Source organism: Salmo salar, chromosome ssa19 (assembly GCF_905237065.1).
Source record: "Salmo salar chromosome ssa19, Ssal_v3.1, whole genome shotgun sequence".
Classification (NCBI taxonomy): Eukaryota; Metazoa; Chordata; class Actinopteri; order Salmoniformes; family Salmonidae; genus Salmo; species Salmo salar.
In genome coordinates this window covers 60,783,309-60,809,667 of record NC_059460.1, presented here as the reverse complement: position 1 = coordinate 60,809,667, position 26,359 = coordinate 60,783,309, and the positions used below count along the sequence as shown (strand labels likewise).

The window sequence follows — 26,359 nt, the reverse complement described above, 5'->3', positions numbered from 1 at the left end:
GATCTTTGGCAAAGGTAGTGGGATGCCAGTAGTAAGGGGAGGCAATTTTATTGCATACACCAGTCAGTTAAGAAGGAGGTGGGGAGTATGGGATGTAAGGAGAGGAAGTTCTGTGGAGTAAACTACAAATGCCACATTATGGATGATAGGGAGACATGAAACAGGTCTGTGTGATGAGTGTTTAGTGGAGGAAACAGTGGCACATGTGTCAATATTTTGTGAACTGTATAACATAGATAGGGAGAGATTGTGTGAAAGGGTTAGAAGGCTGGACAGGTTTGGGTTGGTAGGGTGGGGAGAGGGAAGTGGTGTCTAGGGCTCTATTTCACTTTCTTAGAAGAGCAGGACTAATGAAGATAAAATGATGTAGTCCGGTAGGCAGTGACTGGCCTCACACTCCAGTACAGTAGGTGGCGGTGTATGCACTTTAACATTTGGATGCGACCCGCCAACCAAATCTCAAAGAAGAAGTGACGCTGTTTCTTCCTGGTTTTATTGGTAAACTCTGGAGTGGCGTTAGCACATTTTGTTTCCAAAAAAGCCAGTTAAGTAATACACTACAGTTAACACTGGAAGCTCGACATGCAAAAAGATCTTAAGGAAGAAGGTAAATAAAAGCAGTTATCGTAGTCGCCACCTCTGCAGAGATTTTACCAAAGACTAACGTTCGCTTTCTAGCTGATTTATTGGCTAGCACGTTAGCTGCCAGCCATGGGAGCAAAGTTATTGCATGAACATCTCTGGAATTAGCTAGCTAGGCAAGGTATGAAATGAAACACTGATATTATTAACGGTATGTCTATAGACTGGTTGGTTGTTTAGCAACAAAAATGAGGGGCGCGCAACCATGGGGCAAAACAGATGAGGTTGGTTTAGATTGACAACATGTAAGCTTTATTTGGTCTCCAATGTTTATTGAAAACATAAATAAATGTACACAATGACCACTGGTTCTCTCTCAAATACATCATATTAGCATTGACATGAAAACAAGACATGGTATCAATAACAAGACGAAAGAAGCCACTTACGTCAGTTGCTTGTCATTCTTGCTAGCAGTCTGGCTATTCCAGAATCACAACAGGCTGACTTCTGCTCAATGGAAACGCACACACCGGTTTCCTGACGTTAGACATTTTTGCTAGGTACAAAACACCAACAAAACAATAGAGCAAAATTGCAAATGCAAATAGCTAGCGCTTTATTTCCACGAATTATTTGTAGTACAATATTATTAAAACCTCTTGAATGTAATTTACGTAATCGCCGAAAGTCACCCCATTTATCATGAGGGCCATAAACAATTACTAGTTTATGGCCCTCAAAAATCTCACCTTTCTGGTAATTAAAAAATAATAATTGCTGAGGTATAGTCACTTGTGAAGACACACGCTCAAGTACACAGTACAAATATGAAAATAATAAATATTTTATATTTCTGTATGAATATGGCTTGAAATGTGCATATTTTTTTGAAAGGTCTCTCTTGATTAAATTTCCCCCCACTGCTGTGAACTTTCTCACAGAGCTCTAGCTTGGCTTCCTGAACTAGTTAGGAACTCGCCTTTCATCTCATATTAATATTGTCTGTCAATGACAAAGTGTTTTTTGTTTCAAATCTATTAATTATTTTAGATTTCTGTCTATAAATCGTAGGGCTGACCCCAATTAGTCGACTGGGCGATTGTTTGGTCGTTAGGCTGTTGGTCGACCGAGATGGTTTTAGTCGAGCATTAACAAATACATATAGTTGCGCCCATCTCAGTGAACTAATCCATTGCGGAGGCCAATTTATGCTTGATTCGAAAATGTGGTCGGAGGCTCCATATGGAGGGTGTGACACACTTGTGGAGGCATGCAGAGGCCAAATCAAGCTCTGTACTGCATCGCCATGTACCTCCCAAATTTTGTAACAATACAGAGGGCTCTGTATAGCTCCGCATTGACCTGATTGGTTGACAGTAGGTGGCAGTGGTACATCCTATATAAACACAGACTCACTTCCTTGATAACAGCTCTGCACTGCTCCGCGAAGCGCAAGAAGTATGAATGCCCTGACTTCTGCTTGGCCAATGTAGACGTTGTATTGACTATTCGCCCAGATGCACAATGCTCTTCTCTCTCCACAATGAGCTCTCTCTCGCCAATTTGTGCATATTTATTGTTTCATAACTTCATTGTGTGAATTGTTTGCATTTGATTGTTAGTGTATATCAATTCCCCATTCCATAAATCACCAGTAGTACATTTACCGTTAATTCCTATCGTTTGTAATCTACAATGTTTGTTACTTTGGTTACGGTCATTTCTTTTAATGCATTCAATATTATTATTTCAGTCTTCCCATTCTCACTGTCAGAGTGAACACGTTGTTTGCAGAGTGCACAGCTTATGGTACACTTGTGAGAAACAAGTTTTGGTTTATTTCATTCCATTTATGAGTAATGTAAATGTATACATTGTCTTTTGTTAGGAGCGCTCCTGTCAATGTTGAGTAAGTACACGCATGCATAGAAGTAGGCCTATAGGCTACCTGGCCTGCGTGCAAATGTAGGCATATATATGTGACCATTTGGGGATCTGATAGTATTTCTGATTGGCTTAACACACCACCACTAATGACCTGTCATGCTCTGATCCAGTGGAATCAGTGCTTGACTTGGAATGAAATAGGTTCCGGTACTCATTTTGGGTGCTGGTACTGTTTATATTTAGGTGCATGAGCGCCACAATACTTTTGAGCTAATATTCTAAAAGAGGAACAGGAGCTCAAGCAGTAGAACAAATGCCGGTACTCAGCTTCGATGAGCTCCTGCCCAAGTCAAGCACTGCTTCTGATCCCCTGCGCAAATAGCCTAAAGCTGTGTCTGTTCCGAGCTCACTGGCACAGGAAAGTCTGAGAGCCCAGAATATTTTATACTCTGTTGCAAGTTTGCTAGCACAAGCTTCAGGCCTGACCCAAGTTAATAGTTAATACAATGTTTCAAGTTCGTTGCAGACAGGCCATGTGTAGCCAATATGATTTATAGGATATTTATTTTTATCAGGATATTTTCTACCTGCAGGCTTCAATGTTTTTATTTGTTGGCTTTATGTAGGATATTTTTACATAGTTGTCAATGGCATTATCAGTCATGTTTTAGGTTTGTATCTTTTTCATTTAGATTTGGATAGAATTTTGATTAACCACATGACAATGGTTTTGAGGTATGAAGACGTCATTATAAATTAAATGAAACTGTGTCACGAAAATTTGCATATGAAAACCATAACTGGCACACAGATCGGTAGAAACGGTAAGATAAATTGGCATTCCACATGAGGAAGGTTGACGACTCCTCGTGTAGCCTATTGCTGTCAACTTCAGGAGAGTAATGGCCGAATATGCGAAAGCCAGCAGGAGCGGGAGGAGAATAGTTGAGTCAGGTATTTTTTCTTCTTCTGGTTATCTAGATCTCTGGCACCCTCTTGAGGCATCAGACAAACTCAATACATATAGTTGATTTTATTAAAACACATAGACATTCTATGTCTATATATGTAAAAATACAGGTTTAAACAATTAGAGCAATCAATTGGTCGAAAGAACTGATGACTTTCGGTTGACACAATATTTTTTTTAGTTGGGGACAGCCTTAGTAAATCGACCTCTGAATATGCTACAGTGACGAAACCACTCTCCTGCTGCGTTATGGTGTAAGGATTCCGGGCATATGCATTGTTAGTGGCTGTGACGTAGGGTTCAGCCAGGAGTTGGATAGTCGAAAGAGCAAATTAAATGGTACGAGGGACAGCCCAGCTTCAAGTGGTGTCAGATTTCACATCCTGCTTCATACAGGCAGAAGAGACAAACTCCTGTGTCCATGAGACTCAGGGCTACCGCTCAATGTGAGACATTTTGATCTACGGTGTCCACAGATAGATTTATAAGCGAAAATGTCGGTCGGAAACGGTTCCAGAACCACGCAGGTTCCCTAAACAGGGGACTTTACATCAAAGACTATTTAAGGGGCAATCTGTGATTTCTATATACATTTTTTTACTTTAAAATTAATAGTGCTGAGCGATTTAGTGCTTTTTGAGGTCGGTTCGATTATAAAAATAAAAAAACACGTTTTTTGATTTGGGTTGAATGCTGTAACAACACAGAATAAACAATTAATAAAAGTCCCATGATGGTAGTGACTGCCCATTGCTGCTTATCACTTATTAACCATCATTTATTCACATTACTTTACTAAAATATTTCAGTTGTGCATATTATTTGATGACTATAATTTCAGTCTAAGTGATCTCTATAGAGCCGCTTCCAATGCAGTCTGACAATCACTATTTTGTAGTTCTTCAAAGTAAATAAGACACACTTTTATGAGTGTTGAATACCAACTGTCAATCACTTTGATCATGTATTTTCAGGTAGAGATACCTCGCGAAGTAACAGCTGCTCTCTATATCCCCTCACGATCGCACATTCTGGTCTTTTCCGTAGAAAGCGTAAAAGAAACAGACAGGACAAGTAGATGCACAATGGATAATGGTCATTGTAGTTAATTACCACGTTTTATGCGCTAAACTATGTTGAAAATTGGCAACTCCCTACTACATCACACAGTTCGGGCTGTATCGGATTTATCTGTAGAGAAACTGAAGTGTGCACATAGAGCGCACAAAAAAACCCGAACGAAATGGAATTCAAATAATTGAACCAACTTCTTGAAGAATATAATGTATGCCTCATGAGCTTAGTTCAACTGTTGTACTCCATCAGAACCCAAAATAAAAGCTGTTTTTACTTGTTTGTTTGTAAACAATGTAATTGTAAACAAATACTGTATAGCCGCAACACATGGTTAAAACTTATTTTGTCATGGATGGTCAGGCCTTGTATCCATAGCTCTGTTCATGAATTTGAGAGTGGTTACATTTCTCCAGCGGTGGGGTGACTGCAGATTGCCTCTAGAAAAATACAATAAATATTATTTCACATAATTCTTTTATTTTACATAGTTTTTTCAAAGCCTTGTTTGAAAACAAGAAAATCGAACATATATTGCTTATTATGAAATTGTCTTCATATAAGTATTTTATAAGGTATTTGTCATCAAGCTAACTTTCTGAATTTGTGCTTTGTGTAGATGGACCTATTCCGCTGTCGTCTTTGCGCCTTTTTGTTCCTCCACTGCGTCTGGTGTCTGCAGCTCTGTGGCAAGTTGTTCAGCGGAGAGACATAATGGACTATGGCTTGGTGGAGGAGTTTGTCACCACTGTGTTGGAGGTAGTTCCTGATCTGATGAGTTACAGAGAGCGAGTCCAACTCATCATGGGACTGCGAGCACAGGTGAGAAATGGCATGGATGGAAAAGAAGAGGAGGGATGGGACACTTGTTCAAGTACAGGGGGTGAGGTCACAGACTATATACAGTGCCTTCAGAAAGTATTCAGACCTCTTAACTTACTCCACATTTTGTTGTTACAGCCTGAATTCAAAATGAATTAAATAGATTTTTTTCTCTCACCCATCTACACATTTGGGTTGGGAGGTATTCAGATTTTCACATCGTCCTTCTCTCACCCTGTGATTTACAGTATTACTGGCTTAGTACACAAGGGGGCGCCAAAAACGAATAAAAAAACATGGGCGTCTATTACCAGAATGCTAACAGAATGAGCACAAGTAATAGCGAATTTCCATGGAGGCTGCTAGCTAAATATGCTAACGAGCTCAAAAGAAAATAAACGAATTGCAGTGACAGGCAATCCAGCTCTTAAAGTTATACATATATACAGTACCAATCAAAAGTTTGGACACACCTACCCTTTCCAGGGTGTTTCTTTATTTGTACTATTTTCTACATTGTAGAATAATAGTGAAGACGGGGTGAAATAACACATATGGAATCATGTAGTAACAAAAAAAGTGTTAAACAATATTTATTTTATATTTGAGATTCTTCAAAGTAGTCAACCTTTGCCTTGATTACAGCTTTGCACACTCTTGGCATTCTCTCAACCAGCTTCATGAGGTAGTCACCTGGAAGGCATTTAAATTAACAGGTGTGCTTTGTTAAAAGTTAATTTGTGGAATTTCTTTCCTCCTTAATGCGTTTGAGCCAATCAGTTGTGTTGTGACAAGGTAGGGGGTATACAGAAGAGAGCCCTATTTGGTAAAAGACCAAATCCATATTATGGCAAGAACAGCTCAAATAAGCAAAAATAAATGACAGTCCCTCATTACTTTAAGATATGAAGGTCAGTTAATCTGGAACATTTCAAGAACTTTGAATGTTTCTTCAAGTGCAGTTGCAAAAACCATCAAGCTCTATGATGAAACTGGCTTTCATGAGGACCACCACAGGAAAGGAAGACCCAGAGTTACTTCTGCTGCAGAGGACAAATTCATTAGAGTTGACTGCACCTCAGATTGCCGCCCAAATAAATGCTTCACAAAGTTCAAGTAACAGACACATCTCAACATCAACTGTTTAGAGGAGACTGCGTGAATCAGGCGTTCATGGTCAAATTGCTGCAAAGAAACCACTACTAAAAGACGGCAATAAGAAGAAGAGACTTGCTTGGGCAAAGAAACACAAGCAATGGACATTAGACTGGTGGAAATCTGTGATTTTGAGATTTTTGATTCCAACTGCCTTGTCGATGTGAGACGCAGAGTAGGTGAACGGATGATCTCCGCATGTGTGGTTCCCACCGTGAAGCATGGAGGAGAAGGTGTGATGGTGCTTTGCTGGTGACACTGTCTGTGATTTATTTTGAATTCAAGGCATTTTTATTTGGAATTCAGGACACATTCTGCAGCAATACGCCATCCCATCTGGTTTGGGCTTAGTGGGACTATCATTTGTTTTTCAACAGGACAATGACCCAAAACACACCTCCAGGCTGTGTAAGGGCTATTTGACAATGAAGGAGAGTGATGGAGTGCTGGATCAGATGACTTGGCCTCCACAATCACCTGACCTCAACCCAATTGAGATAGTTTGGGTTGAGTTGGACCGCAGAGTGAAGGAAAAGCAGCCAACAAGTGCTCAGCATATGTGAGAACTCCTTCAAGACTGTTTGAAAAGCCTTCCTCATGAAGCTGGTTGAGAGAATGCCAAGAGTGTGCAAAGCTGTCCTCAAGGCAAAGGGTGGCTACTTTGAAGAATCTAAGATATAAAATATATTTTGATTTGTTTAACACTTCTTTGGTTACTACATGATTCCATATGTGTTATTTCATAGTTTTGATGTCTTCACTATTATTCTACAATGTAGAAAATAGTAAAAATAAAGAAAAACCCTGGAATGAGTAGGTGTGTCCAGTCTTGGTAAATGACCAAGTCTAGGGGCTACCGAATGTCATTTTTGGTGAGTTTGGATATTTACAACAAATGTGAACGACAGACATTGTGCAAATGAACAAAGTTTTGACGAGTGCTTGTCTGAAGGAAGAACAGCGCTAGCTCTCCAGCAGCATGTCTAAACTCTGTGTCTGGAGTTGCTAGGGCAACAGGCCTGCCTGCTCTGCTCTGAGAAGAGGGGGGAGGAGCAGACAGGTCAAGAACACAAGGAAATCAAGATTGCAGTGGCAGCTGTACAAATAACTCATCCAAAGGACTTCTCAAACACGGCAGAAAGCTAACAGAATATGATGCTCCATCACCTTATTAATTCACCCATTTACTTAGATAGCAATTTAAACTTAGGGTTCATACTAATATAGAATTATGTGTTTTTCACACAGGGAAAAAATATAAAACGTGTAAGAAATATCTTGCTGCGTTTTATAAACGCAGATCTGAAATTTCTGCTCGGCATCAGATGACAATTGACTGATCTGTCGCTACTTTTCTCGCTGTTGCCAGCCTATTTTTCTCAGGTAAAATGCAATATTAACTTAACTTTAAGCAAAACATTAGGATATGTAGCTGGCTACATTCTTTCTATGATCAAAAAAATACCTTGCCTTTTCATGGTACGCTCATTTACTTGTGTTTCTGCCAGCCAGAGCGTTGCACTTCTGTTGTCGTCTGATGAAGCTATTTTCTGCCGAGTGTGTTGCACTAATGTATTTTCTGTGAAGGAAAACTATAGTTGCACGTCCCTGATCACTCTGTTGAAGCAAACACTGTTGCCTTTCAATATAAAACACGACGCCTGTCAGTACACAGCTGGACTCACCTGATCCCGCTTTCTCCCATTGTGCTATTTACAAACAAACATGTGACTGGCTCAACTGTTCTGGGGAGCTAGGTAAGCTTCATAATGTGACAGGTGAAATGAAGAACGCCTTTCTGCTTTATCTCCTAATGCATTGACTGCAGGTACAGTTCAAGTCGGAAGTTTACATACACTTAGGTTGGAGTCATTAAAACTCGTTTTTTAACAAAATTTCTTGTTAACAAACTATAGTTTTGGCAAGTTGGTTAGGACATCTACTTTGTGCATGACACAAGTAATTTTTCCAACAATTGTTTACAGATAGATTATTTCACTTATAATTCACTGTATCACAATTCCAGTGGGTCAGAAGTTTACATACACTAAGTTGACTGTGCCTTTAAACAGCTTGGAAAGTTCCAGAAAATGACGTCATGGCTTTAGAAGCTTCTGATAGGCTAATTGACCTAATTTGAGTCAATTGGAGCTGTACCTGTGGATGTATTTCAAGGCCTACCTTCAAACTCAGTGCCTCTTTGCTTGACATCATGGGAAAATCAAAAGAAATCAGCCAAGACCTCAGAAAAATAATTGTAGCCCTCCACAAGTCTGGTTCATCCTTGGGAACAATTTCCAAACGCCTGAAGGTACCACGTTCATCTGTACAAACAATAGTAAGCAAGTATAAACACCATGGGACCACGCAGCCGTCATACCGATCAGGAAGGAGACGTGTTCTTTGGTGCGAAAAGTGCAAATCAATCCCAGAACAACAGCAAAGGACCTTGTGAAGATTCTGGAGGAAACAGGTACAAAAGTATCTATATCCACAGTAAATCGAGTCCTATATTGACATAACCTGAAAGGCCGCTCAGCAAGGAGGAAGCCACTGCTCCAAAACCGCCATAAAAAAGCCAGACTACAGTTTGCAACTGCACATGGGGACAAAGATTGTACTTTTTGGAGAAATGTCCTCTGGTCTGATGAAACAAAAATACAACTGTTTGGCCATAATGACCATCGTTATGTTTGGAGGAAAAAGGGGGAGGCTTGCAAGCCGAAGAACACCATCCCAACCGTGAAGCATGGGGGTGGCAGCATCATGTTGTGGGGGTGCTTTGCTGCAGGAGGGACTGGTGCACTTCACAAAATAGATGGCATCATGAGGTAGGAAAATTATGTGGATATATTGAAGCAACATCTCAAGACATCAGTCAGGAAGTTAACACTTGGTCGCAAATGGGTCTTCCAAATGGACAATGACCCCAAGCATACTTCCAAAGTTGTGGCAAAATGGCTTAAGGACAACAAAGTCAAGGAATTGGAGTGGCCATCACAAAGCCCTGACCTCAATCCTATAGAACATTTGTTGGCCGAACTGAAAAAGCATGTGCGAGCAAGGAGGCCTACAAACCGGATTCAGTTACACCAGCTCTGTCAACAGGAATGGGCCGAAATTCACCTAACTTATTGTGGGAAGCTTGTGGAAGGCTACCCAAAATGTTTGACCCAAGTTAAACAATTTAAAGACAATTCTACTAAATACTAATTGAGTGTATGTAAACTTCTGACCCACTGGGAATGTGATGAAAGAAATAAAAGCTGAAATAAATCATTCTCTCAAATATTATTCTGACATTTCACATTCTTAAAGTAAAGTGGTGATACTGACCTAAGACAGGGAATTTTTACTAGGATTAAATGTCAGGAATATTGAAAAACTGAGTTTAAATGTATTTGGCTAAGGTGTATGTAAACTTCCAGCTTCAACTGTATTTACTCAAAAAATATCTACAAATATTAAAATGTATTGAAAAACTTCGAATAAATAGTTTCAACGGTTTTGAAAATTTCCCCAGTATATGGTATACCGCCCAAGCCTACTACACGCAATACCCCATAATGACAAAGTGAAAACATGTTTTTAGAAATTTATTGAAAATCAAATACATAAATATATAATTTACCTAAGTTTTCACACACCTGAGTCAATATATGTTAGAATCACCTTTGGCATCGATTACAGTTGTGAGTCTTTCTGGGTAAGTCTGTAAGAGCTTTGCACATTCTTTTTTAGAAATGTTATTCTTCAATCTCTGTCAAGTTGGTTGTTGATCATTGCTAGACAAGTCTTAGCATAGAAGTCAAAACTGGAACTAGGCCAATCAAAAACATTCGATGTCGTCTTGGTAAGCAATTCCAGTGTATATTTGGCCTTGTGTTTTAGGTTATTGTCCTGCTGAAAGGTGAATGTCTCCCAGTGTCTGTTGGAAAGCAGACTGAACCAGGTTTTCCTCTTGGATTTTGCCTGTGCTTAGCTCTATTCTGTTTATTTTTATCTAAAGAATCTCACTAGTTCTTGCCAATGACAAGCATACTCATAAAATGACGCAGCCAGCAACATGCTTGAAAATATGAAAAATGGTACTCAGGGTTGTTGGATTTGCCCCAAACATAAGACTTTATATTCAGGACATAAAGTTAATTTCTTTGACACATTTTGTGCAGTTTTACTTTAGTGCCTTATTGCAAACAGGATGCATGTTTTGGAGTATTTGTATTCTCTACAGGCTTCCTTCTTTTCACTCTGTCATTTTGGTTAGTATTGTGGAGTAACTACAATGTTGTTGATCCATCCTCAGTTTTCTCCTATCACAGCCATTAAACTCTGCAACTGCTTTAAAGTCACCATTAGTCTCATGGTGAAATCCCTGAATGGTTTCCTAACTGTGTGTGTGGGGTACAGAGATGAGGTAGTCATTCAAAAATAATGTTAAACACTATAATTGCACACATGTTAAGCACATTTTTACTCCTGAACCTATTTAGGCTTGCCATAACAAAAGGGTTGAATACTTAGTGACTCAAGACGTTTCAGCTTTTCATTTTTTATTCATTTTTAACATTTTCACATTTATGGGGCATTGTGTGCAGGCCAGTGACACAAAATCTAAATTTAATAAATTTTAAATTCAGGCTGTAACACAACAAAATATGGAAAAAGTAATGGGTTGTGAATACTTTCTGAAGGCACTGTACATGTGTAGGGTGACATTTTCGTAGTGCAAAATCAATTTGTTGGTGCAAAATTTACCATAAACCTCATTGTAATCTGGCACCAAGATTTAATTAGAAACATTTCTTCAACAATGTACATTGTAAGGAGGCGATTATTTAACTAGTTTAGTGAACTGAGCAATACATAAATGTTGAATTTATTTTATTTTAAATAAAATTAAATCATGATGCCAGATTACAATGAGGTTTATGGTAAATTTAGCAATTAACACATTGCTTTTGCACTACGAAAATGTTTCCCATAGTCTCTTACTTGCAGGTTGGTGTAAATAATAATTCATTGTATTTTTTTACTCCATCAGCTGGTTCTGGAGTTGTGTCGTACAGATCACCTAGCCGACTCCGAGACCATCCAACCACACCTGAACAGGCTTAGATCCTGTGTCATCACTCATAGGGAAAAGGAGGTGAGTGCTGCTACTCAGTGAAATATCAAGAATGATAACTTTGCTGTTGTTTAACGTTGGCTAGTTAAATTGACTGACTGTTCAATGCTTGCTGTAGATTCCTGATCCAGAGGTGGAGGCATCAGAATCCAACTTCCTGAAGCTGATACAAAGCCTGCTAGAAGACCCAATTGAGAGGGAACACTTCTTCCAGGTCAGTGTTGTCACTGACTGTGTAGCTGATAAATTATTCATGACATTTTTCTTTAGAAGGTTACCAAAATGGGAAAGGTATGAATACTTTCACATGCATTGTAGATAATTGTTTTAATTCAAAAGCATGGACATGATGTTCTTGTTTGTTTTCTAGAATGTTTATTCAGAGGAATTCGGCCTCAAGTATGACTCCGCACTGCAGAGTCTGGTGTGGGAGTTCCTGTCTAGGCTGGAGAAGCTACTTCCAACACCAACCCTTCAACAGGTACCATGCTAAGATGTTATTGCCATCATCAGTCTACTTTCATACAACAATCACCTTACAAAGGAATCCACTTTGGGTAAGTAGGCTTATACCTATTCAGAAAGGGTGGCAGTACGCACCCTTTCAGTTTGTTTACAGACTGTCAATACACTAATAGAAGTAGAAGAAGAAATTGGCTACTTTAAAATGGAGATAGCTCTCAATGCTGCCACTGCATAGATGTGCCCTCTATCCAACTCTATGGGTTAATCCAAATGTTGAAATTATATAAATGCAAAATGTCTATTAATTGGATCCAATTATGGTAGAATGCAACATCCATAGAGAGATGTTTCTATTAACCGGTTTTATATAAAATATTCATGCAGATGATATTATAGAAACGGGGACCATTGCCATTCCTCTGTCCATTAGACTGCATCTTGGTTTCTACCTGACCCTTCTATCCTGGAGGACTGTGTGCAGTTTGTGTGTCACCCCGAGCCTTTGAAGACCCTACTCCAGTACCACAACAACACATATGAATATGTGGACACCAACGGTAAGAGCTACGTTACTCTGAGCTTTAATGTATGACCTAAAATTAAACAAACTTGAACTCACTGTTCTATATCGTGGAGCTCCGCCCCATAGGGGAGTTCTGCTCCTAGTGGTTTACCCCGCTGCCTAGGCAGCGAATAGCCTGAGAGAAAATTATGCACCCACTTGCAGCCAATGGGAGCAAAGGTGTCCCTATATAAGGGGACGCTTCCCCTCAATCAGCCTCCCATTATCTTCAGCGACTTGGACTGGACTGAAGAAGCTGAGAAGAGAAGATAAGTCTCAGGAAAAACCTGCCGTTGATTTCGAAGTCTCATCGTCCATCTAAAATGAGCACACCAGTATTTCCACCCAACCCAAAGGCTCTTTTAAGAGCTCAGTGTCGCTGCTCCTCTATGGCGGCTGTAGACTCACACGACCTGTGTTTTGTGTGCTTAGGGTCAAAGCACGCTAGGAGCGGCCTCATAAATCCCCCACAATGCCCTAGCTGCGCCCTCCTTTTTTTTAACCTGTTATGGCTAGGGGGCAGTATTTTCACGGCTGGATAAAAAACGTACCCGATTTAATCAGGTTACTACTCCTGCACAGTAACTAGAATATGCATATAATTATTGGCTTTGGATAGAAAACACCCTAAAGTTTCTAAAACTGTTTGAATGGTGTCTGTGAGTATAACAGAACTCATATGGCAGGCAAAAACCTGAGAAGATTTCATGCAGGAAGTGGCCTGTCTGACAAGGTGTCGTTCTTCTTGTCTCTGTTTATTGAAGAGTGAGGATCTTAGCTGTCCCGTGACACTTCCTACGGCTGCCATAGGCTCTCAGAAGGCGGCAAAACGCTGAATCGTGTCTTTGCAGGCTCTGGCTGAAACAAAGTAGCGCGTTTGGGTAGTGGCTGGTTACAGTACTGTGAGACTCAGGCTCGTGCCCGCGTCGACCGAAAGCTTTGTTTTCTTTCCTCTGTTTAGCTAAATGGACATTCCCGGTCGGAATATTATCGCTTTTTTACGAGAAAAATTGCATAAAAATGGATTTTAAACAGCGGTTGACATGCTTCCAAGTACGGTAATGGAATATTTAGATTTTTTTTGTCACGAATTGCGCCATGCGCACGACCCTGATTTACCATTTTGGATAGTGTCTGGGACGCACGAACAAAACGCCGCTATTCGGATATAACGATGGATTATTTTGGACCAAACCAACATTTGTTATTGAAGTAGCAGTCCTGGGAGTGCATTCTGACGAAGACAACAAAAGGTAATCAAACTTTTATAATAGTAAATCTGATATTGGTGAGTGCTAAACTTGCCGGGTGTCTAAATAGCTAGCCCGTGATGGCTGGGCTATGTACTTAGAATATTGCAAAATGTGCTTTCACCAAAAAGCTATTTTAAAATCGGACATATCGAGTGCATAGAGGAGTTCTGTATCTATAATTCTTAAAATAATTGTTATGCTTTTTGTGAACGTTTATCGTGAGTAATTTAGTAAATTGTTAGCAAATTCCCGGAAGTTTGCGGGGGTATGCTAGTTCTGAACGTCACATGCTAATGTAAAAAGCTGTTTTTTGATATAAATATGAACTTGATTGAACAAAACATGCATGTATTGTATAACATAATGTCCTAGGTGTGTCATCTGATGAAGATCATCAAAGGTTAGTGCTGCATTTAGCTGTCTTCTGGGTTTTTGTGACATTATATGCTAGCTGGAAAAATGGGTGTCTGATTATTTCTGGCTTGGTACTCTGCTGACATAATCTAATGTTTTGCTTTCGCTGTAAAGCCTTTTTGAAATCGGACAGTGTGGTTAGATAAAGGAGAGTCTTGTCTTTAAAATGCTGTGAAATAGTCATATGTTTGAAAAATTGAAGTTTTTGTATTTTTGAGGAATTTGTAATTCGCGCCACGCCTATCATTGGATATTGGAGCAGGTGTTCCGCTAGCGGAACGTCTAGATGTAAGAGGTTAAAGGAGAGGAAGCAGCGGTGGGCATTTTTTAGGGAGGATTTTCCTCTAGAGGACGCAATGTCAGTGTTAGCCTCAGCTTCTGAGGCATCATCTAACGGTGCCGCCTCTGGAGATGACGAGGATGTCGGTAGGTGCATGGATGTTTCTCCGGAACACTCCATTCCACTGACCGAATTTGGAGAAAAAAAACTCCCTCAGGAGAGTGCAAGGTTTTTCTCATCCTTGGGCGAGGACGAGATGGACTCTGACTACTCAGCAGCCCCCTCCTACGTCACGGCCTCTCTGCGCTCTTAGTTTCCAGTGCTCATTGAGAGGGCTGCGAGCTGGCTAGAGATCCAGCTGCCCCCCCAACCCGGAGGTGGATATGATGGAGGGCGGCCCCTATTCTCGGCCAAGAAGGGCGGCGGAGCCATTGGCTCCTGCCATGCTCTCGCTCAGAAAGTACGTAGAGGGCTCATAAGAGTCACCTTTGACGGCGCGAGCGCCGGCCATAGTTTATATCCCATTCACCAGAGTGGACGGCAGACGAGTGGGAATTTCCCAGGGGATCCCCAGGCTCGAGAGCGCAATGGCTGCGTATCTCGTCCCAGGTTCGAGCTTCTGGCCCTCGTCCAAGAAGGCCACTCTACCCACATCAAAGGACCGACTCACAACGCAGCTGGTTGAGAAGTCCTTTGTACTAGGGGCCCAGGCTGTAGCAGCAGCAAATAAATTTGCCCTCCTGGCAGCCTCTCTGTCCCGTCTCACCACGGGTAAGACTGGGCTGTCGGAGGAAGAGAGAAGAAGCATCACCCAAGCATCGGCTGTGTGTGCGGGAAGGTCCATGGCCACTTCGGTGGTCGCGGAACGACACTGCTGGCTGTCTCTGACAGCCATGAAGGAGACCGACAAAGCCATGCTGTTGAACGCCCCCATCTCTGACGACGGCCTCGTTGGAGTCACCGCCAAAGAAGCGACGGAGCGTGTTGGGAAGCTGGATTACGAGAGGAAGCAATTATCTAGACACCTGCCGCTGGCAGGACGTCGCCAATAGACCTGGGTCTACTGCCAGACGGCGAGCCCGGCGACAGACGACAACATCCCGCGCCACGAGAGTGGGCCCTGCCCCGCCGGCAAGAAAGGTGGTCGTGACGTCACCCTAGCGGCACCCTAGGTTGGCCAGAAGAGACGTCGACTTTGTCACTAGAGAACCTCTTTTCCAAGACAAACCAAAAAAACATTCAGGTTCCCTCTTTCTCTTTCTCTCTCTCTCTTCCTCTCACCACTCTTGAGTGTCACACAGCCCCACTATGAGTGCGTAGCTAAGCGCACACATGAGGACGGTGTGAGTGGGAATGATAAGAGGGCGGCAAAGCGGACGACTTTGATGAGCCGCCATGCTATACCTCATAAAAAACCCACACCACAAACTCCTAGGAGTAATGTGGCTGAGGTTTTAAAGAGCAGCCTGGGACGTTGGAGAAGGGTTATGCCATCCAATTCCATTGGACTCCTCCCCTGTTTCCGGGCGTGGAAATCTCTCACTGCAGAGATTATGGAACTTTTGGCGAAGGAGGCGGTCACAGTAGATCCCCGCGAGCAAAGGAACAACGGGCTATATTCGCTCTACTTCCTAGTGCCAAAAAAGACGGGGGGAATGAGGCCAATACTGGATCTACACATTCTCAACGAGAGTGTAGCCAAAGGGCCCTTTCGAATGCTTACGACAAAGCATCTGCTGGGATGTGTCCACAACAGACTTTTGTATAAGCATAGACCTAAAGGACGTGTACTTCCATGTGCCGGTACATCCGCATCACAGTAAGTTTCTGCGTTTCGCCTCCCTGGCACCGCGCACCTTTTCCAAATGCGTGGATGCGGCAATCGAACCGTTGCGTCGTCAAGGGATAAGGGACTTGGCCTAACTAGACGACCTACTGGTCTCGCCCCATCAGCAGAGCTGGCGATCGCACACACGACAGAGATTGTGATTCATCTCACGCGTCTGGGGGTTTGCTGTGAATTGGGAAAAGAGCGCACCTTGGCCCAGTCATCGGATTGTCTACTTGGGATTGCAGCTAGACACTGTGACTATGAAGGCTCTAATTTCGGATCCTTGTCGGGCTGCCCTGTTGTTAGATTTACGAAAGTTTCATCCAAATCACACAGTGATGGCGCATTCGGTCATGACACTCCTGGGTCTCATGACGTCTGCCCACTCCGAGGTTCCGCTGGGACTACTGCACATGCGCAGAACACAGCGATGGTTCGCCCAACTACGACTAGACCCAGTGCGGCATCTTCGTCGGTTGTTTGTGGTTCCCCTCTCGCTCAGAGTGGACCTGAACTATTGGAGAGACCCGTACATTCTGACGCAAGGGCTCCCAATAGGCAGAGTGTCCTCCTCCACTCCAGGGTTTAAAGACGCTTGTCTGACTGGATGGGGAGGGACATGTCAGACTTTGGCGATCGGAGGTGTGTGGTCTCCCTCGGGACATCACATCAACCTCCTAGAGTTGGAAACAGTTCTACTGGTTCTGACCCCCTTCGCGCCTACCCTGCGGGGTTGCAACGTGCTGGCATCTGCACCCCGACATTGTTCTCCAAATATTGGAACGGTTCGGGAGAGCTGAGGTGGACTTTTTCGCATCACACATTGTCCCCTCTGGTTCTCTCTTCGAGCCCAGGACGAACCACCACTAGGGACGGAAGCTTTTGCGCACCAGCCGTGGCCAAATGTTCTCCTGTATGCATTTCCACCGCTGTCCTGCATTCTCCCACTGTTAGCCCGAGTGAGAACAGGTGGGCTGTCAATCATATTGATAGCCCCCGATCGCCCAGTGGCTCGCGGAGATGATTCAGATGCTGTTTTCGCCACCTTGGCCTATTCCGCATCGATGGCACGCGACATCTCAGGCGAGAGGCATGATAGGGCAATTGCCCATAATCGGCCAACCACTGATGGTCTGGCTCCTGAGAGCGCCGTGGGTTATCTGATTCAGTAATCAGAACCATACAGGGCTCACGTGCCCGTTCTACATCCAGGACTTATGCCAGCAAATGGAACGTGTTTTCACAATGGTGCGCCACAGAAAATGTGGACCCCGTGTGCTGTCAGGTCGAGAGTGTGCTCTCTTTCCTACCGTTCATGTTTGACGAGCAGCGCTCACCCACCACCATTAAGGTGTTGTGGCGACGATTTCAGCTTGTCATGAGGGGTTTGGCGGAGACACTGTCTTCAGCCACCCTCTAGTGAAATGGTTCCTATTGGGAACGCGGCAGCTTTGGCCGATGCCTAGAGCCACGCTTCCTCGGTGAGATTTGGCCTTGGTCCTCGAGGCGCTCTGCAAGACGCCGATCGAAACATCTTGAGGGGGATTTGATTAAATGGTATCTCTGAAGGCGGCACTGTTGCTCGCTTTGACTACGGCTAAGCGTGTCAGTGATTTGTGTGCTCTTTCGACGAGACCCAACTGCCTGGCCATTAATAGCGATCTGAGCAGGGCGGCGTTACGTCCTAACCCAGCATTTATGCCGAAGGTTATTAAGAGCTCATATTGGTCACAGACCGTTGAGCTGTGGGCCCTCTCCCCCCTCCCAATGTGGAGCGGAGATAGGAGAGGCTTCATTGCTTGGCGCGCTACGTGGAGTGTACAGCGGCGATTAGGTCATCAACAAGCTCTTTGTGTGTCACGGTGTGAGACCACTTTCTAAACAGCGGCTGTCTCACTGGCATTGAGACGGCTTATGAAGCGGCAGGGCGGCCATTGCCTCAGGGTGTAAGAGCCCAGCCCACTCGTGGAGTAGCGGCATCTACTGCCCTTTTCAGAGGAACAGGAATAGAGGATATCTGTGCAGCAGCGTCATGGTCGTCACCGGCTCCTTTTATCCGTTTCTACCTTTTGGATATGTCTTCTAACTCTCTGGCTCAGTCTGTACTCAGCGTGGCTGATGGAAGGACTTGAGCTAGGAGGAAAAGATGAAGGGCTGTTGGGCATGGTTCCCATTAGGCCCTGTTCTTTTCCACTGAGAGAGAGACATATGTCACGTCTCCTGACTGATATTCAGTACAGTAGAGAACGTGTTTTTTGACTCACCCACCATTGTATCACTGTGTTGGGGCGGAAGGATGAGGGAAATGTGCTGTAACTGGTATTACACTACTGTTATACCGGTCGATGTGTATTGACGGGATATTGAGGTATTATCTATCTGCTAGTCAGATTAGTATGGCCCATGTTCTGTCTATCTGCCCACAAATCATAGGCTTTGGCCTCTAGATTAAATATGGCGGATTTACTGAGAAATCAGTATGATATATCTTCTAACCATGGTTCAGTCTGTACTCAGCATAGCGGATTGGAGGACTTGAACTAAGTGGAAAAACTGCAGGACAGATGGACTGGTTTCCTTCAGGTCAACTTTTACCTGTTAGGGTGACTATGTGACATGACTCCTGACTGAGAGATCAGTACAGTAGAGGTCATGTATTCTAACCTGCCCACAAGTCTATGACTATGTTTGGGCGGAAGGATGAGGGAAATAGTTTCTGCAACTAGTTTTACAGTGCTATTAGACCAATCATTGAATATTGACAGGATATTGAAGTATCATCTATCTGCTGGTTCAGATTAGTAAGGCTCATATTCTGTTTATCTGCCCACTAGCCATTGACTATGTCTCTGGACTGAGTGGGGGGGGGTTGTACTGAGGACACAGTATATTGTGACACAGTGTGTCACAGTACTGTGGGACTTGGTCACAGCCATTGCTGGGCCCGACCTTTTCATTAAGTTGGAAGTGTTAGGCTCGGCGGAAAGTACATTTTGGAGCGTTGCGCTCCACCTTAAACCACTAGGAGCAGAGCTCCCCTATGGGGCTCCGCTCCACGATATAGAACGATAGTTACCGGAGTGGTAACTCCAGTTCTTTGAGTGGAGCAGAGCCCAATAGGACTTAAGGCCCTGCCGACCCCCAGTCTTGTGGAAGATAATTTTTCGGGAGGCTGATTGAGGGGAAGCGTCCCCTTATATAGGGACACCTGTGCTCCCATTGGCTGCAGGTGTGTGCATAATTTTCTCTCAGGCTATTCAAACCACTAGGAGCAGAGCTCCCCTATGGGGCTCCGCTCCACTCATAGAATTGGAGTTACAACTCCGGTAACTATCGTTCACTACTATATCATATAACTGCTGGTTGTTTATTATCAATGCCATAGAAAGACATTGGTTTGTGTCCCTAAAACTAAAAAAGAAGAACCAGGGTTTGTTTGACTTTCCTTGTCTTCCTGTCTCAGCTCTATCTTCGGTCGACTACATCCTCTCATCGCTGTCGCTCTCTCCACTAAAGACAGTTGTGATCTTTCCAGATCAAACTGACCCAGAGATCAAATCAGAACCCATGGAGGAACCTTTGCCATATGAACATATGAACATTCAAAGCCCAGCCTCATCTGACAACGATTCAGAAATGCTTCCTTTGTTGGAGTCAGATTACGTGAAGAGCGTAGAAGGGATGCATTCAGACGGAAATTTGAATGTTGAGATTTTGTCATTACAAATTCAAGGTTCAGAAGAGGTGTGTATACACAAGGAAACTACTGAGGGAAACCTCAAACACGAGACAACTGACAACGAGTCAGCCAGAGAGAGGGAACTAGATGGAGCTTTTCACCAACCTCAAACTGACAGTGGGCTAAAAATACAAAAACCTCACAGCATCCAACAGAAAGTGCAGGACAGTTCTAGTTTGTCAACTTCCTGTCTGCTCCGTCAGCCCACGGTGCTTCTGCACCGACTTGACTTTACTGATATGCCGTTACCTGTGTCATCTCCAACATTGAGTCCAACATTGAGGAGAAAGAGGCTTCAAATTAAAAAAGGGGGATCCCAAGGACAGAGAGCAGGATGGGTCATATCACCAGAAAGTAAGAGGAATGCCAATGGACAGCCACCACCAGAGACTGAGTAAGAATTTGTGAATTTATTATACTGGAAACAATTCTTGCTACTGGTCATCTTCCATTACAATCCTAACGCTCCTTCAATTTGGTATTTTTCAGACAAGACGGTGTAACCTCAAACGATGATGCTCCCAGGAAAAGGAAAGCTGGTACGAAAATCATCATCCTAGTTATGATTCAGGCTGTCAATTTTATACAGAATCAGCTTCTTAAAATGATATTTGGCTCAACATTTATAATATGTTAATGGTAAGCTCAGTATTTTACAACGTGATGTCAGATGGTTTCTCACCCTGAAAGTATACTATAGGCCAGGAGAAACTGTAATCCATGGTTCAGTTTTCTACAAACTTCAGCTAATTTCAGTCACCGCTTGCTAACAATGAATGGGAGTGGTAGGTGTATGCGGTGCCTGTTGAAAAGAATGGCCAACTCATGCATAACAGGCACCACCCCTCCCATTGATTTTTAGCTAGGCTGTGGCTAAAGTTAGCTGGAGTTTGTAGTGGCTGTTTAAAAGAAAACCAAACCATGGATTACAGTTTATCCCGGCCCATAGACGACTATCAGGGGGAGAAACCATCTGACATTAACTTTTAAAGTACTTCCCCTTCAAAAACTTGCCTTGGAGTGCATGTTCAAAAAGTCACACATTTGGCAATTTTGTTAATAGCATAAAACCTATGGCTGCTAAAGTTAAAGCAATTTGCATATCTTAGCCAGACAGTGTATCTCTATAACCATTTGACCCTTACTTGTTCTCCCAGATTTTGTGATGTTTTGAGATCACAATTTTTTTTATTTTCAACTCTAGGTAGAGACCTAGAGGAAGAGAAACTGCACCACCACATCAAGGACTTTCACTCAGAGGAGTGCAGTGGACAGAACAGAGAACCTTTTGACAGTATGCCTCAGTATTCTTTGGCCCCTGACCTATCCCATGTAATTGGGCAGTCTAATAGAAGCAAGCGGGTCAAAATCTGCTCCTTATGTAGGAAGACTTTCATTGGAGCAAAGGATTTGACGGCACACGTGAGATCTCATACTGAGCAGAGTCCTTACCAGTGTACCCAGTGTTTGCAAAGCTTTGAACATCAGGAAGACTTACAGAAACATCAACAGATTGGGTGTGAGGTGGCAACTCAACCAGAAGAGGACAACATGTCTACGGCATCTTTTGAAAAGGATAACATGTCTACGGCATCTTTTGAAAAGGATAACATGTCTACGGCATCTTTTGAAAAGGATAACATGTCTACGGCATCTTTTGAAAAGGACAACATGTCTACGGCATCTTTTGAAAAGGATAACATGTCTACGGCATCTTTTGAAAAGGATAACATGTCTACGGCATCTTTTGAAAAGGACAACATGTCTACGGCATCTTTTGAAAAGGATAACATGTCTACGGCATCTTTTGAAAAGGATAACATGTCTACGGCATCTTTTGAAAAGGATAACATGTCTACGGCATCTTTTGAAAAGGATAACATGTCTACAACATATTTTGAGGATGGGATCGAGACATCCCAGCCCAATGGCACTTCGCCCCTGAGCCCAACAACTTCTAACGTTCGTCCCACTCCAAGAGAGTTTTCCAAAGCCAGAACTTGCCATGTGTGTCAGGAAACTTTCCAAAGTGCATATTTAATGAGAAAGCACCTGAATTCCAAACATGATCAGCTCCCTTACCAGTGCCTCGACTGTGGAGAAAATTTCAAGAGGAAGTTTCATTTAAAGGAACATAAGAAATTGTGCTTGGCGGCGAGCTCAACAACTTCCAACATTCGTCCCACTCCAGATCAGTCTTCCAAAGACAGAAATTGCAGTTTGTGTAACAAGACTTTCGACAGTCCATATTTAATGAGAAAACACCTCAAATCCAAACATGATCAACTCCCTTACCAGTGCCCTGGCTGTGGAGGAAATTTCCAAAGGAACTTTCATTTGAAGGAGCATAAAAAAGAGTGCTTGGTGGCGAAGAGTCTCCTCTCTTGCTCTCTGTGTGACAAAACTTTCATTGAAGCAAGCAATTTGACAAAACACGTGAGATCTCACACTTATCAGTGCACCAAGTGTTTGCAAAGCTTTGAACGTCAGGAGGACTTACAGACACATCTGCAGAATGTGTTTGAAGAGCCAGCTCAATTTGAAGAGGACAACACGTCGATGCCATCTTTTGAGGATGGGACAGAGATATCTCAGCCCAACGACACTTCCAATGTCCTTCCCACTCGAAAGGAGTCTTCCAGAGCCAGAACATGCCGTTTGTGTCACAAGACTTTTGACACTATACATTTCATGAAAAAGCACCTGAATTCCAAACATGCTCAGCTCCCTTACCAGTGCCTCCACTGTGGAGAAAACTTCAGGAAGAAGTTTAATTTGAAAGAACATCAGAAAGAGTGCCATAAACCCACTCCAACACAGTTGTCCAAGGCCAGAACATGCCATGTGTGTCACAAGACTTTTGTTAGTGTACATTTAATGAGAACGCACCTCAAATCCAAACATGATCTGCTCCCTTACCAGTGTCTCGGCTGTGGAGACCATTTCTACAAAAATTCTCACTTGCTAAAACATGAAAAAGTTTGCTCGGCAGCAAAGAGGCTCCTCACTTGTTGTGAGTGTGGTAAGACTTTTAAGCTCTCTAAGCTTAAGAGGTGTAACCAGGTGAACCAACAGCAGGCTCCTAGGGGGGATCACCAAGAGACCAACACGACTCTAATAGTGGAAAATGGGATGGATATACCCCAGTCCTTCAGCACTACACCCCAGAACCCAACAACCTCCAATACTCTCACAATTCAAGGACAATCCTCCAAAATAGCCAACCATTATGAAACATGTCTTTTGTGTAATGAAACATTTGAAAATGGAGAGAATCTGAGAAAGCATATGAAATTTCAACATGATGTACGTACGTACCTGTGCCTTGATTGTGGGGAGACATTCCAAAGCAAATCTGAACTACAGAAACATTCTGGCATTCATTTGGGCTCCAGAAAGTGTCCTTTGTGTGTTAAAAAGACTTCTCAATCAACGCTGCAGCACGTTCAGAGACAACAGCCAGACTTGAGGGTGTCAAGTGAGGGAGTTAACCCAAACCAGCACCAAAGAGATGTTGATCCAGCAGATGGCAGCAGCTTGCTGGCACCAAGGGAACTTGAGACAAATATCCCCCAGCCTTCAACCTATCTATGTGATACATGTGGTAAAGACTTCCCATCTCTGTGCCGATTGAAAAGACATTTGCAAGTACATACAGGAGAGCAGCCTTTTCCTTGCACGGATTGTGGCAAATGTTTTACTTGCAAGGGTAGTCTGAAAATCCATCAACGCCTTCATACAGGAGAACGGCCATTTTCGTGCACTTTATGCCAACAACGCTTTATCACAAATAAACACCTAAAAAGACATATGTTTACTCACACAAGGGAAAAGCCTTTTCAGTGTTCAGCTTGTGGGAAAACTTTCAAAACGAAACAAGGTTGGAGCAGACATCAACAATTTAGGCGTTGTTACCTGGAAAAACATACTAGAGCAAGTTTTCCAGAGAATCAGAAGGACTTACAAAAACATCAGCAGATTGGGCATGAGGAGGCAGCTCAGCCAGAAGAGGATAAAATGTCTAGAACATCTTCTGAGTATAAGACATCCCAGGCCCATGGCACTTCAGCCCAGAGCCCTGACACTTCAAATGTTTGTCCTACTCCAAGACAGTCCTCCAAAGCCAGAACGTGCCACGTGTGTCATGAAGTCTTCCATAGTGCATATTTAATGAGAAAGCACCTGAATTCCAAACATGACCAGCTCCCTTACCAGTGCCTCGACTGTGGAGAAAATTTCAAGAGGAAGTTCAATTTGAGGGAACATAAGGCAAGGTGCCATTCTACGCCTTCCTCCAAAGCCAGAATATGCTGTTTGTGTAACAAGACTTTCAACAGTCCGTATTTAATGAGAAAACACCTAAAATCCCAACATGATCAGCTCCCTTACCAGGAGCTTGAAGGGACTGTGGACATGTTTTTAAGCTGAAGTTTAATTTGAAGAAATATAAGAAAAAGTGCCCCAGTCTGAAAAGACATTAGCGAGTACACACAGGAGAGCAGAATCCTTGCACGGATTGTAGCAAACACTTTACTTTGAAGGGTAGTTTGAAAACCCATCAACTCCTTCATACAGAAGAGCGGCCATTTGCGTGCACTTTATGCCAAGAACGCTTTATCACGAATAAACAGCTACAAAGACATATGTTTACTCAGTCAAAGGAGAAGCCTTTTCAGTGTTAAGCTTGTGGGAAGGAAGACTTTCAAAACAAGGTTGGAGCAGACATCAACAATTTAGGCACGGTCAGCTGAAAAAATATACTAGAGCAAGTTTGCTTGAAGATTCTGAGTAATTGTAATTCCTGACCTTCACCATTTTACTTGTGATTTTGGTTCTTATTTTATTATCTTTGAATAGAGACATGTTTGGTTTACAAACAAATGTCAACTTTGAGTAATGCACACGCATTCTCGTGTTAAAAAAGCCCTCTAGCAGAATATTTATATGTAGATGTCGGGACCTTGACAAACTTAATAGTGATGACTATGAAAACACAAGACTGGTGGCTATAACTATGTTCTAGAAGAGTCTTCTGGCTTTATCGAGCTCTATTTGTGATATTTTACCTAGCTGGCTTGGTAGCTTGCTAGGTAATTCATCCTCGGTAGACATCTGCGACGTTGTAGACGATAACCATCTGACTACATGTTTGTTAACTTGCATAAGCTGCATCTGAGGTTGGATGTTGTTGTATTGACAAGCCCAGATCTGAGGAAGAACTGCGCACTGCAACTTAATGACCCGGCCGGGAAATGGGTCTATTATCTATGTTCAGGAATGTCCCCCAGAGCTGTTGCCAGAGAATTTAATGTTAATTTCTCTACCAAAAGCTGCCTCCAACGTCGTTTTAGAGAATTAGGCAGTACGTCTAACCGGCAGACCATGTGTAACCACGCCAGCCCAGGACCTCCACATCCAGCTTCTTCACCTGCGTGAAGACCAGAGACCAGCCACCCGGACAGCTGATGAAACTTTGGGTTTGCACAACCGAAGAATTTCTGCACAAACTGTCGTGCTTGTCGTCCTCACCAGGGTCTTGACCTGACTGCAGTTCAGCGTCGTACTGAATTCAGTGGGCAAATGCTCACCATTAATTTGATGCGCGCTGTGCTCTTCACGGATGAATCCCGGTTTCAACCGTAATGGGCAGATGGCAGACCATGTGAATGACGTCATGTGGGCGAGCGGTTTCCTAATGTCAACGTTGTGAACAGTGTCCCCCATGTTGGTGGTGGGGTTATGGTTTGGGCAGGCATAAACTACAGACAACAAACACAACTGCATTTTATCCGATGGCAATTTGAATGCACAGAGATACCGTGATGAGATCCTGAGGCCCATTGTCGTGCCATTCATCCGCCGCCATCACCTCATTTTTCAGCATGATAATGCACAGCCCCATGTCGCAAGGATCTGTACACACTTCCTTGAATCTAAAAATGTTGCAGCTCTTCCATGGCCTGCATACTCACCAGACATGTCACCCATTGAGCATGTTTGGGATGCTCTAGAGAGACGTGTACGACAGCGTGTTCCAGTGCCGGCCAATATCCAGAAACTTTGCATACCCATTGAAGAGGAGTGGGATAACATTCCACAGGCCACAAACAACAGCCTGATCAACTCTATGCGAAGGACATGTGTTGCGCTACATGATGCAAATAGTGGTCACACCTGGTACTGACTCGTTTTCT

The 26,359-nt window shown here is 43.0% G+C and overlaps 1 protein-coding gene across 3 annotated transcripts; it reads left to right on the top strand.

Moving 5' to 3' along the window:
- The first annotated feature begins 470 nt into the window (after positions 1–470).
- LOC106579141 (zinc finger protein 91) lies at positions 471–25,671 on the top strand. 3 transcript variants are annotated; one of them, XM_014158736.2, is made up of 9 exons: positions 471–607; positions 5,136–5,338; positions 11,538–11,642; positions 11,740–11,835; positions 11,992–12,102; positions 12,517–12,643; positions 19,890–20,559; positions 20,655–20,704; positions 21,370–25,671. In XM_014158736.2, exons 1-9 carry the CDS (start codon positions 583–585, stop codon positions 24,591–24,593), a joined length of 4,611 nt encoding a protein of 1,536 aa, XP_014014211.1. In that variant the 5' UTR covers positions 471–582; the 3' UTR covers positions 24,594–25,671. The 3 variants fall into 3 exon arrangements, with proteins under 3 accessions (XP_014014211.1, XP_014014215.1, XP_014014213.1); XM_014158740.2 differs by having other exon boundaries at positions 11,992–12,178; XM_014158738.2 differs by having other exon boundaries at positions 500–763.
- Positions 25,672–26,359: the final 688 nt, after the last annotated feature.

Excerpts from the sequence above, each read along its gene's own strand:
- LOC106579141 (XM_014158736.2), top strand. The coding sequence starts at position 583 with ATGCAAAAAGATCTTAAGGAAGAAG. Across the intron at positions 11,643-11,739 it reads TCACTCATAGGGAAAAGGAG|ATTCCTGATCCAGAGGTGGA; the intron begins GTGAGTGCTGCT and ends TGCTTGCTGTAG. Across the intron at positions 20,705-21,369 it reads TCCCAGGAAAAGGAAAGCTG|GTAGAGACCTAGAGGAAGAG; the intron begins GTACGAAAATCA and ends TTTCAACTCTAG.